Here is an 11,737-nt window from a genome sequence, read left to right on the forward strand (position 1 = left end):
TGGAGCCAGCTTGGGGAGCAGCGCTCGGGCGGGTGCTGTGACTCACTGTTCACCCAGGACTCGGAGGGGAACAGGGTGATCAAACACTGGTAGGTGACCTTCAGTGGGTCAGCTAGCGACCTCCTGTGAAGCCTCAGGAAAGCGGTTTTTGGTAAGAAAATGGCCCATTAGGTGGGTGTACCCATTGGTTCTGTAGGTGTGGTCTAGCTGGTGTAGGCAGGAGACCCATGTGGCAGGGAGGGCTTTGTTGTTCTCTGAAATTTTGCTTTAATAAAAATAAAATTGAAATAATTTGTAATGGTTTGACTGGTTCACAGCCTGTGTGGCCGAGGCCTGGCTGCTGTTCCAGGCTTGGCCGGGCCCCACACCATCTGTTGCAGGGTCGCTGCCTCGAGGCGTGGTGAGGAGGGCTGTGAGAGCAGAACCCTGACAGCACAGCCCTTCTGGGTGAGGCTGATCTGTAACCCAGGGAGGCAGCAGGGGAGCCCACGAGGGCTCAGGCATCACTCTGGCCCTGGGATGAGCACCCTGAGTGGGGCTGGTGTAACTGTCTGTACGTTGCTCCTGCGGCTCCCTTTTCCACATTGCCTAAAAAACTGTACGTTGCGCCTGCGGCTCGTTGGACGCGATGCCCTGCGCTGGACTGGAGGGGACTTCAGAGCATGGCTGGATTGAAGGGCAGGCACCAGCTGCTCAGGAGCCCCCGGGGTCACGAGCAGCAGAGTCCATCAGAACAGCTGCTTTGTCAGCAGCAACTGCCCAGTATTTTATTTAAATCTTGAGTCTGTCTAACACTGTTAAGCTTTGCCATCTAAGGCAGCTTTACTTTCCCATGGGGCCAGAATTTCAGGAGCTACATCACAGTGCAGAAGTTAAATCTTGCCTCCAGGCTGTACCTGGAGCCTCTCCCCAGAACAGGGACTCACAGGCAGGTGGATTCCCACCAAGTCCTTGCACAGAAGAGCTGTACTGGGAGCTGGGGAAGGATCCCATCAACAGCAGCTCTTGGTGTACAGCTGCATCACCTCCCTGTAAAACTGATCAAATGGTAAATGCTGTTCCTGCTCTCTCACCAGAGGCAGTATCAGCCTCTTCTCACTTCTAAGGTGGGGACTGATGGTTTAACTTTCCAAGGGCTGAGGGCCTGCTGGGGTCAGAAACTCCTCAGCACCTGAGTGCCTTCACCTGCAGCACCCCCAGCCCACTCTCCAGCTGCAGCAGCTGAAATCCCACTCCACCCCCTCCCCAGGATCCGGGCACTGCCGCCGACACGTTTGGACACGGGGACATCAATATCAGAGACAACCACTGTCTTATTAAGGCTCCATTTTATATAAAGGAAAAAAAATCATACTTTAAATACAGCCATGAGGAACATTGCAGAGAACGTGTAGCCGCAGGAAACCTTCAGCTCGTGGGACTGTAGCCACAGACAACACCAAGTTCCTCCTTCCCTTCTCTCAGGTGACAGCTCGTGTGGCAGGTGCTCGGTTCTTAGCGTCAGTGGTTCAATAAATAGACCTTCTGAATGCTAAATAAAATACTTTATCTGAATACAAGGATAACTAATGAAACATTAAATTACTGGCAAGAAATTAAGGCCATTCTGTCATGCAACTGTGGGGCTGATGTGTGAGTTAAACACCCAGAGCAGGCTGAGTGCAGCCGGCATGCCCTGGACCCCAGGGAGGGGCTGGGTCAGGGGCTGTGCTTCCATCCTGCCATCGGCTCAGACACGTCCCTGGGAAGATGCTTTTTACCATGGGTTCAACAACCTCCTGCAGGCTGACGAGCAGGCCCTGTTAATTAGCTTATTCTCAGCAGCTCTGTACCATACTTGGAAAAAGAACTGGATGTCTGACATCCCTTTATACTGGAAGTGGTAACTGGTTATCGTGTAACAGGGCTGTTGTAAATTAATGCTTAACTGGAACCTAAGGAAAATCGTAGGTAGGAAGAACCTTGTCCAGCAGCTCTCATTGCACTCCTCAGAAGATCCTTATCAGTAACATCAAAACACAGGTGGAAAAGAATTTCCATCTTCTTAAAAAGTTTTTATCTTAAATACAACAATACACTGAAGACACATCAAATCCGCAGGGTCTTGCCTCAGTCAGTGTCCGGTGCAGAAATCGTTTCTCATTCGTAAAAGAGGCAAAAGGCTCAATCCTCAGGAAGGCAGCTACTGTGGAGGATATTTGGGAGCATAATACTTTTGCTTACAGAGTTTAATGATGGTAACATCATTTCTCCTTCAGGGCCAGGTCTTCGTCCTTTAGGGCAAATTTTCTTCTCAGAACTTCTGCTATAAGAACGGCTGGGTCCTCCTCCTTCATCGAAGTTCGGGTTCTACAGGGAAAACAAAAGGGCAGTGTATTAATTAGTAAGAAGTGCCAAAACCAGCTCTGGTTAGAGTCTTTCCAGTATTTCTTTGCAGCCTTTACCATCAGCTTTTGTTGCAAGTGGAGGAGGTGCAAGAATGACAGAAAACGACAAAATGCAGCTAAAACTTCAGCCCTATCATGTTGGCTGAGAAAAGCTGGAGCTCATCTGAGGATCGAGGCATGTCCTGAGAAAGCTCAGCATCAAAGCTCTATAATTTGTATCAAAATGTGTTAATAATTAAAATAAAACTTCATTAATTATTTACAGCCTATGTGCCCTCAATATAAATCTACAAATTGTCTGGGTCTGGTGTTTGAGCTGAAATCCTGGAAATGCTTTTGTTGATGCCAGAGGCATCCAGACACAACCCTTCCTTCTGGAAGGGATGCAGAGAAAGCCCAGAGCACAGGGTCTGGAGCCCTCCCCAGATCTTCCTTCCACATGGGTGAACCTGAGAATTCAGTTACCCAAATATCTGTCAGCTGCCTCTGCAGAGGGCCAGGGGAAACCAAAGCAGCCAGAGGAGGAGGTGACACGGACAGCAGTGAGGAGACACAGCAGGGACATGGCTTCAACCACGGGGACGAGCCCTCCCTGGCAGGGTGCAGACACAGGCAGCCCACAGTGGGGTGAGGAAAGGAACCTCTGCCCCTCATGGGCACCACTGTCCTGCAGTGAGGCACAACCAGCAGCTGGCCACGGAGCTCCAGCCTCCAGCTGCAGTGTCTCAGCCCTTCCTGGCCACTCGACGGGCCGAGGAAATACTCATGGAGCAGTGGAGCTGTTCAGTCCCCTAACAGCAAGACCAGCAGGTCCCGGTGTTCTCGCAGCCCGGGCAGCTCCTCAGCTGCCTGTCCTTCAGCCCCAGCCCCACAGAGACACCGAAACAGCCCCAGATCCCCTCTGTTCCAACATCCACAGCTCTGCAAGCGCTCCTCACTCATCCCTGGAGCTTCAAGCACCAAGTCCAAAACAGGGGCACCCAAGAAGCATCTCTGTAGTTACCTCATTAAGCATCATTCAATACCTGCTCACACAGCTCCAGCCACACAGGAGGACCATGTCTAGGAATTAAAGCTCATCAAGTAATGAGCATCAGTCATATATTTAATATCATTTTTCAACTACCTGGGATTTTTTTAAACAGCTTTAATGAAGCTGTAACAACCATACCCTAAGACGTCACTGTTGCATGTGGGAGGCAAGTTAGAGGCTGGGATAGAGAACTAGAGGAGAGGAAAACAGTTCAACTCCAGCAGAGAAGAGTCTCGAGGGTCTCTGTTGGAGCATTCCCAGCCAGGACACAAGCAGCAGCACGTGTGCCCCAGCTCCTGCCTGATCCATCAGGGGACTGCATGGGGAGAAGGGTCCTGGGGGCTCCTTTGCCCACTGCCCCCAGTGAGGGGGGATTTGGCAGCTGTCCCCTTCCCCCCAGGTATTCTACAGTAAAAACTCATTGCTCTCCCACACCTTCTATGACATTAGGAAGAACCAAGGCTGCTGGTAAACCCTTTCTTTGTGCAGCAGCCACCTCCCTCCCCCTCACTCACACAGCTTCTTTCCCAGGGTAGCAGCAAGATCAAACGCCTCCAGCCGTTTTTAGCTGTTCTCACCCATCCTGTCAGGGATCAAAGTCAGACTGTGACCCCGTTCTATGGCCACGTTCCCTGTCACCTCCACACTGCTCCTCAGAGCAACCCCCAGCAGCACCCGGCTCCTTGGTGCCAGCAGGAGCCTGCCTGGCACACGCAGGCACAGACCAGGAACACCTTGGATCTCCCTCCTGCAGTCTGTGGAGCTTTCCTCCCCGAGCAACGTGTGGTTCCCTGGCTCCCTCTGCTGCAGAGGGTGGCAGTTTTCTCACCCTGCTTCCAGAGGAGGCTGGCGTAGCCAGTCTGCACTAATTAGAAGACTGATAACGACATCGTTAGGTGGGAGTGCTTACTCCCAGAGGTACACACCCTGCTGATAACGTTAAAACATCAAATGTCACAAGGTGAAGTGTCTGCAGGACGCTTCCCAGAGCCAGCAAATGACCATCAGAAGGGATGGTTTTAGTCCTAGGTGAGTTACCCAAAGCCTCACCCAAGCCCTGCTGAGCCCACGTGGCCCAGGCACACAAACCAGCAGGATCTGCCTGAAGAATTCTCTCTCCCTTTGCCCAATAATTCAAAATTATGGGGGGATGCCCACAGCCCTGCTCCACAACAGGCACAATTCACCTGCAGCCCGTGAATCCTCCCTGTCCCCAGGGAAGGCAACAGGCAAGTGAGTGTTTCAGCCTGGAGTGACATTTAACACTGGGGAAAAGAAGAGCAGAAGGGACTACAGGTGTGTGACATTCTGGGTGCAAGCTGAGCATATTCCTCTTCATTTCACTCTCTAATTTTTTCAGTGCTGAAAATTTAATTTCTTTTAAACCAAATGAGGCACAGAACTTGTGAACAGCCGTCACGGGTTATTTTTAGGCAGGAATCTTACACGACATAATGGCTGGATAGATCTTTGGGCTGAAAAATGTGGAACCTGAACTTGATTGCTGTGATTTCACACATAAAATGAAGGCAGCACAGCCAACGTTAACGAGGGGACTTTATGAGCAGGGCAGAACCTGGCCCCAGTCAGGCAGCAGTGGAGTGTCAGCAGCTCGGGGTGTTCTCAGTGTGTAAACTCCTCACGAGACAAGTGAAAACTCACTGCCAACACTCAGAGCAGGGCCAGATGCACGAGCTGAGAAGCTGAAAAGCTCTGTGGCAATTTCTGTACGTGACATGCTGGAAAAGCTGCTGAGCCTCCCAAGCCCTTGGGTCTGCAAGAAGCTCTGAGCACTGGCACCACAGTGGGCAGAGGAACCCACAGCTCTGGTTTTTGTCTGGGCAAACACAAGGGTTTTTTCAGGTGAACAAGCTGAAAGAGCCACACGTTGTGCTAACAGAAGCTCCTCTCCATTGCCTTCTATCCACACATCAATAAAAATAACACAAACCAGAAGTGTGTTAGCAAGTTGTGCTACAGAGGTATTTCCCCCCTGGGAATCATGACTACAGAGCAGCAGCAACATTCAGTGTCTACAATGATCTGAGAGATGGAAAAAAAAAAGAGATAAAATAAGATCAAGAGAGTTCAGGAAGCACTTACAAGTCTTTGCTCTGCTTCATCCTATGAATGTCTTTAAGAATGCCCATCATGTCTGCAAAACTGCTGGCCTTGGAAAGAGAGACAGAATCCTCCTCGTCGGGATCCTTTGGATCTGGTTTCCCACACTCAGAGGTTGCAGAACAAAGCAAGGAGACCGACGGGAGCTCGGGGCTTTCCAGCTCTGCCTCCTCCTCCGTGATATCGCTAATGACAAAGGAAGTTGTGGATTGGAAAGAGGGTCCAAAACAAGGTAAAGGAGAAGATGCATTTGAACTTCCTGGAGATAACAAATCTGGTGTTAATGAAGCAGAAGCTGAAAAAGAAAACAATATAGGTGGATAGGTAAACTCAGATCAAACCATGCAGGTGTTTCTTTCTTCCAAAACAACAGAATATAAATCAAGAGGCATCACCAGCCAGCCTCCCCCATGCCAGGAGAAAACAAATTCATCACGTTCTCTGGGATGCTCCATGGCCACTCTGCTTCCCACAACACCATGCTGCAGCACGAGACCTTCTCCAGTACCTTTGATCCCACCAACCCCCCCACATGTCTCTGTTCCTACCATGCCCATCACTTTGTCCCCCCAGTTCAAACCCTGTGTCCTGTCCCTGCACAGCTCAGGTAACATTTACTTTTCCTGGTGCTACAGCAAAGAAACAAATGGACAGGAATTCAGCTCCTCTCTAGGGGCTAGAGCACAAGTCTTGTGAGGAGCAGTTGAGGGAGCTGGGGGTGCTGAGCCTGGAGCAAAGGAGGCGCAGGGGAGACCTTCTGGCTCTGCACAGCTCCTGACAGGAGCCTGGAGCCAGGGGGGGGTCGGGCTCTGCTCCCAAGGAACAAGGGACAGGACAAGAGGAACCAGCCTCAAGTTGCCCCAGGGGAGGTTGAGGTTGTCCCTGAGGAACAATTTCTTGCCCTGGAGGGTTGCCCAGGGCTGTGCCAGGCTGCCCAGGGCAGGGGTGGAGTCCCCACCCCTGGAGGGGTTTCCAAGCCGTGGAGATGTGGGGTGAGGGACACGGGGCAGTGGGGACCTGGCAGTGCTGGGGGAGGGTTGCACTTGATGATGTTGAAGGTCTCTCCCAACTAAAACAATTCTGTGATTCAGGGTGACAGAGGGAGCCTGTATCAGAATGTAGGTCTTATTTGTCTTAACATTTCTCCTTATCCCCTTGAGATCTGCTTGCCTTTTTTTTTCCTTTCAGGCTCCTTCCCCCAAAACCACTACACCTGGTGAGAATGCAGAGCTGGCTCAGGAGCTCCAGCATCTCACATGTGGAGGTCACAGCAAGACACCCTGCGACTGCATCCTGACCTGTCTGGCTTTCCATCACCATCTGTAAAATGAGAATAGCAGCCACCCCTCCCCAGGGAAATGGGATTTGGTTGTTCCTGCTTTAAAATGCAGCGAGGATAAGAACAGCTTTGGAAATCCTTGAGTGTTATGAGGTGAAAATGAGTTGATATTTCCAATGTAAAACACTATGAGAAAACAACCAAAAACCCAGAAAAATGCTTAGTGCACATCTCCTTGAAAGAACCTTCCTGTCCTGAAAACAAACTGTACCCGAAAGCACTAATGCCCTTGGCCTCTGGAGTAAACTTGTAGATCGTTATCAATTTCCAATTAAGGGATTTCTCTGCCAGTATATAATAATACAGATTGCACAATATTTCTTTTCTGACATCAATCTTTCCAAAATAAGCTTGCTAAATAGTTATCTCCTTCATCAGATTACTGAGCTGCAGCCAGGCCCTACATCACAGCTCCCCGTTATTGACTTAGAGGACGTGAAGTCAATAGGAACTGTTCTCAAATGCCAGCTGATAACAACCCAGCACGTTGCTGAGCAGAGAGGGAGAGAAAAAGGTATTAAATGATTCAATCATTTTTCTCCCATCTGGACCTCTCATTTTCCTCATATTACTCTCCTTGAATTAAAATGGACTTTTCTAGCACGCAGCTCCAGCAACTGTAGAGCCGAGACAACGCTGAGAAGGACAAAATCACAGAATTTCCCCTGTTCTTTATTCCAGTTTGGTTGTTCCTCTGGTCTTGCAGGGAGAAGAGAGGACACGTGGAGCCTCTCCAAGAGGCTCACCTGTGAGGCTGTTTCACCCTCAGTCCCTGCAGAGGTGAGGGCAACGTGCCTCCCTCACCCCCCCGAGTGGTTTTGTTTCCCCAGGCTGCTGTAAGAGTCAAGGCAAGGGGCATGACACAGACCAAAGCTGAGCAGAAGCACCAGCACGAGGAGATGGGTTCTCTCTAGTGTGTGGGGGTCAGCAGAAACACCCAACCTCATCTAAATACCTCACACGCTAAAATCTCCCCATATATTCTCACGTGGTGACATATATATTTACATTATTGATATCAAGGAGATTAAGAGTCTGTTGCCCACACAGAACTGAAAAAGAACCCAAATTTGGCATGTAGAACCTGGCAGTTCAGCCAAATCAAACACCACAACTGGTTCATGTTCAAATGTGTCTCTAGCTGATGGATAGCTGGGCTAGACATAAGCTGGGATTAAAGGTGCCAGTCCCTGGGGGTGACAGCCAGGGGAGAATCCCATCACCTCTCACAGGTCACCAGAGATCTGGTCTTGTGCACACACTGGGAATTAAACAGAAGATTTGCTTTCAGATGGAGGATAAGGATGATTTCATCAGCCCCCACCAGCCATCATAAACAGGAACTAATCTGCCCAGTATCATTTCAAGCGTGGCACAATCCTGGGTTTTGGTTTTTTTTTTAAGAGGATAAATTCTAGGCCCTTCCTTTCCTGTGGAAAGCAGCTATAACACAGCTGTCAGCTCAGCAAAACTATTCTGTATGCAAGAAACACAGCTTGGAAAACTCTTCAAAAAGGGCTAAATACCTTCAGATTGCAGAACTGTTCAATCAACTGTTCAACTGTTTCTGAGTGGGGAGATCAATAACTGCCTTCTGAACAGATGAACAGACACCTTCTGTTCATAAACAGGTACCAGGGTACTTCTTGCTGCTTTCCACACTAAACCAGCAGCAAGCCTCGGAGAGCCAGAGGGATCCAGACCCTACCAAACACCTTCCTGCTCTTCCAGAGGCGAGTGGGAAAGCAGCAGGAGGTGCCCAGTGTGGCAGCTCAGCCCTCCCCCCCCCCGCAGCCCTACCTGACTCGGCAGCGACTATTTTGGCGATCTGGCTCCGGAGGTGGCTCAGCTCGTCCTGCAGCTCCGTGGTTCTGCTCAGTGCTGGCAGACCAGGTCTCTTCAAGGCCAGCAGCTTCTCCTCCTGCCTGCGCAGGTTGGGGACGGAAGCGTTGCGCTGGATAACGGTGAAGGGGCTTGGCTTCCACTTGTGCTTCAGCGGGCGAGTGTCGCTCCTGCGGGACAAACACCCGCTGCTCACACACCAGCAACAGCCCCCCCGGGGAGAACAACCCCCAGCAACACTCAGCCCCCACGCCAGGACAGCAGGAGACCTCCACACAATGAGCTGAGCCCCTGTGGCACCCTGCTGGGGGTACTGCTGTGTGGAGGTGGCACCCCCCAGAGCTGTGCTGTGCCGCCGCATGGGCTCCCCCTGTGCTACGAGGACACAAAACCTGTCACTGGAATCGTGACCCGACAGCACAAGATGTGGGGGAGGCTGCAGGGGCAGAAGTCTGGGTGTGCTCACACGGTTTCAAGTCATCTCTCTCCTGGTAACTCTGTCTCTGTGCTGGGCAGTGCTGGGTGCATGTGGGAAATGTCACTTACCCTGTCACTTCTGCCTCTGATTTCACAGGATCACAGAGGCTGGAAAAGAACTCTAAGATCACCAAGTCCAACCATCAACCCAACACTATCATGTCCACATATTTTTTGAACCTGTTCAGGGCTGGGGACTCCCCCACAATTAATTCTGTTCAGTGATTTTAGTTTTCAGCTCAGTCTCTAGCTCATGGCACTGTCTGAAATCAACAGCAGACTCTCAGTGTCAGCTTCTAGCAGTGCTAATGCTCCACGGTCAGAGTTACTGCTGAGGTGTGCAGAAAGGCTCTTGCTTAGACTTACTCCTGTGCTGGCCATGGTCACTGTTAAACTTTGTGAAGCACACTGAGGGTGCAGGAGGTGACAGGCTGCACCTGCAGGGGGGAGCAGCCAGGACAGGGGACCCTCAACTGACCAGTGAGAGATTCCAGCCATGTATGGACATTCAGAGGGTGAGGCCTCTTCTTCAATGGCTGCTGGCTGAGGAGGACTCTCTCCATCCTGCCTTTGATCCTGATCCATGTGTTCCTGAATCCAGATCCCTTCACTGCTGAGCCCAGTCTGGGGCTTCACCAGTGCCTGCTCCACAGCATCCGTGGTGATGGTGACGTAACTGCCATCAAGGGGACTGGGCTCCATACTGGTCTTGTATAGATTTATAGGTATTTCATTTTATTATTTTCATAGATTTCTAACCCATAAGCCTCTCTCCCTTACTCTTCCCTTTTGTGAGGGGATGTGGGCTGGGGAGAGCATCTGTCATTTGTCTAGTGCCCGGGCCAGCCCTAAGCCTTGACAAGAGGACTGAAGTTGTTGAGCAATGTCTGGCCTGTGCTGTGGGAAATAAAGCACCGTGTGAACCCAAGGACCAGCAGAGACAAAGAGGAAACCAACCTGACTCTGGCGTACGTCTCTTCATCATCTGCTGCTATCCACACAATGTCTGCCAAGGTGGGGACTGGGGGGACATCATTTAAATAGAGCTCCGAGACATTTGGTAGAACCTAAAAAGAAGAAAGGTGGATGGAGGAGGTGATGCTCCTGCCTCCTGAAGCCACCTTAGATGTGCCACACCAGCTGGCAGAGCCCTTCTCCTCCTCACCAGCTCAGATGTGTGAGAACAAGGCCAAAACATGTGGCTGCTGTGTGGCTGGGCACCAGGAGAGCAAGCAGGTGGCACAGGGACTGCTGGTGAGCTTAACACACTGCCAGGGCCACGAGTAACACTGCCCACTCCAAATCCCAGCACTGTCCTTCAGCTTAAACAGTGACCAGTGTTTCCATAACCCCTTTTACAGCTTAAACAGTGACCAGTGTTTCCATAACCCCTTTTACTGTTCAGGAAGCAGAGGCCCTGAGGGCAGGTGCCGTGCTGGAGGTCACACAGCAGAGCAGTGACTGCACGTTCATGTCTCCTCCAGCTCCCCAGCCCAGGCCACAGGCACTGTCTGAGGAGGTATTCTCCTCAAGTTGCCAATGACTGCTCACAATAACAGAATTTTAAAAAAGCAATAAAAAAAATTCTTAAAATTAACTATACAGCTACATGAGTTTTGTGAATACGACTCTGCGGGCACCCACGGTTGACAGGACTTGTGACAGTGGGGGCCTTGCCTTGCTCTAAGGTGGCAGCTCCCCACGTGGGACCACCAGATCTCTTATGAGCCCACCTACCTCGAAGGTTGCTCTGGGACAGGGCTTTAAAGGGAGGTTTGAGCCGATCCTCCTGACGACGCTGCGTGCCGAGCCGTGGGGTTTGTTCTGCCAGATGGGGATTGTCTACAAGAAGCCACGTGGTATAATTAATATTTCAAATCAGTTACCCTTCTTAAAAATTATTAAATTGGAAATTGTCCTATATAATTTACTCATGAGCTCAGATCTCTGACTTTTTATTTGTTCAGTGATACTTTTAATTTGGAACCTGCTTAGAAACTGCTTATAACTATAACCCTAACAAGGTCCTTATTCTATAAAACTGTGTTTCAGGTGAACACAGTTGAAAGTCAGCCACCTGCTAATGGGCATTTTAAACATGGGCGTGGTATTTTCAGGACTGAAAACTAAAGGCACTCAAGTGACAGGCGCTGAGCTATAAATGAAAACACACCAAGAGGAAAACGTGTCACATGAGAGGCCCGGGAGATAAATGAAATCAGCAGAAAGTTTTGTTTAAAGGGACACTCTCACTTCCAAACAATCCTTCATACAAGTGTCACTGGCAAGACTCAACATTCCTTGGATGAAGGGTCAGAGTATTCAGTGCCTGTCCCAGCCGAGGGATGAAGAGAACAGTTTCGGGGAGCGTTTACAGGAACAGCAAAGGTTTTAGTGACCTCTGGGTACTTCTGAATTGGACTGAAAAGGTGACACGCTCTGTCCTTTGACCTCTGCCTCCCCTTCTGCCAGTTTTGTTCCCGGGAGGCAGCGGGACTGCCAGCGAGCCCCGCAGGGACAACCCGGGCTCCGACCCGG

General features: G+C 50.5%; 1 protein-coding gene across 1 annotated transcript; it reads right to left on the bottom strand.

The window, feature by feature from the left end:
* Positions 1-2,042: 2,042 nt before the first annotated feature.
* Positions 2,043-11,041, bottom strand: MTFR1L (mitochondrial fission regulator 1-like; the record flags this gene model as incomplete). Its single annotated transcript, XM_008937570.1, has 5 exons — positions 2,043-2,349; positions 5,524-5,836; positions 8,681-8,892; positions 10,157-10,266; positions 10,937-11,041. Coding segments are annotated over 5 exons (846 nt in total), but the record flags the coding sequence as incomplete, so codon positions are not given.
* Between the last annotated feature and the right edge of the window lie 696 nt (positions 11,042-11,737).

This window comes from Merops nubicus, unplaced genomic scaffold (assembly GCF_000691845.1).
Source record: "Merops nubicus isolate BGI_N331 unplaced genomic scaffold, ASM69184v1 scaffold25833, whole genome shotgun sequence".
NCBI classification, from domain to species: domain Eukaryota; kingdom Metazoa; phylum Chordata; class Aves; order Coraciiformes; family Meropidae; genus Merops; species Merops nubicus.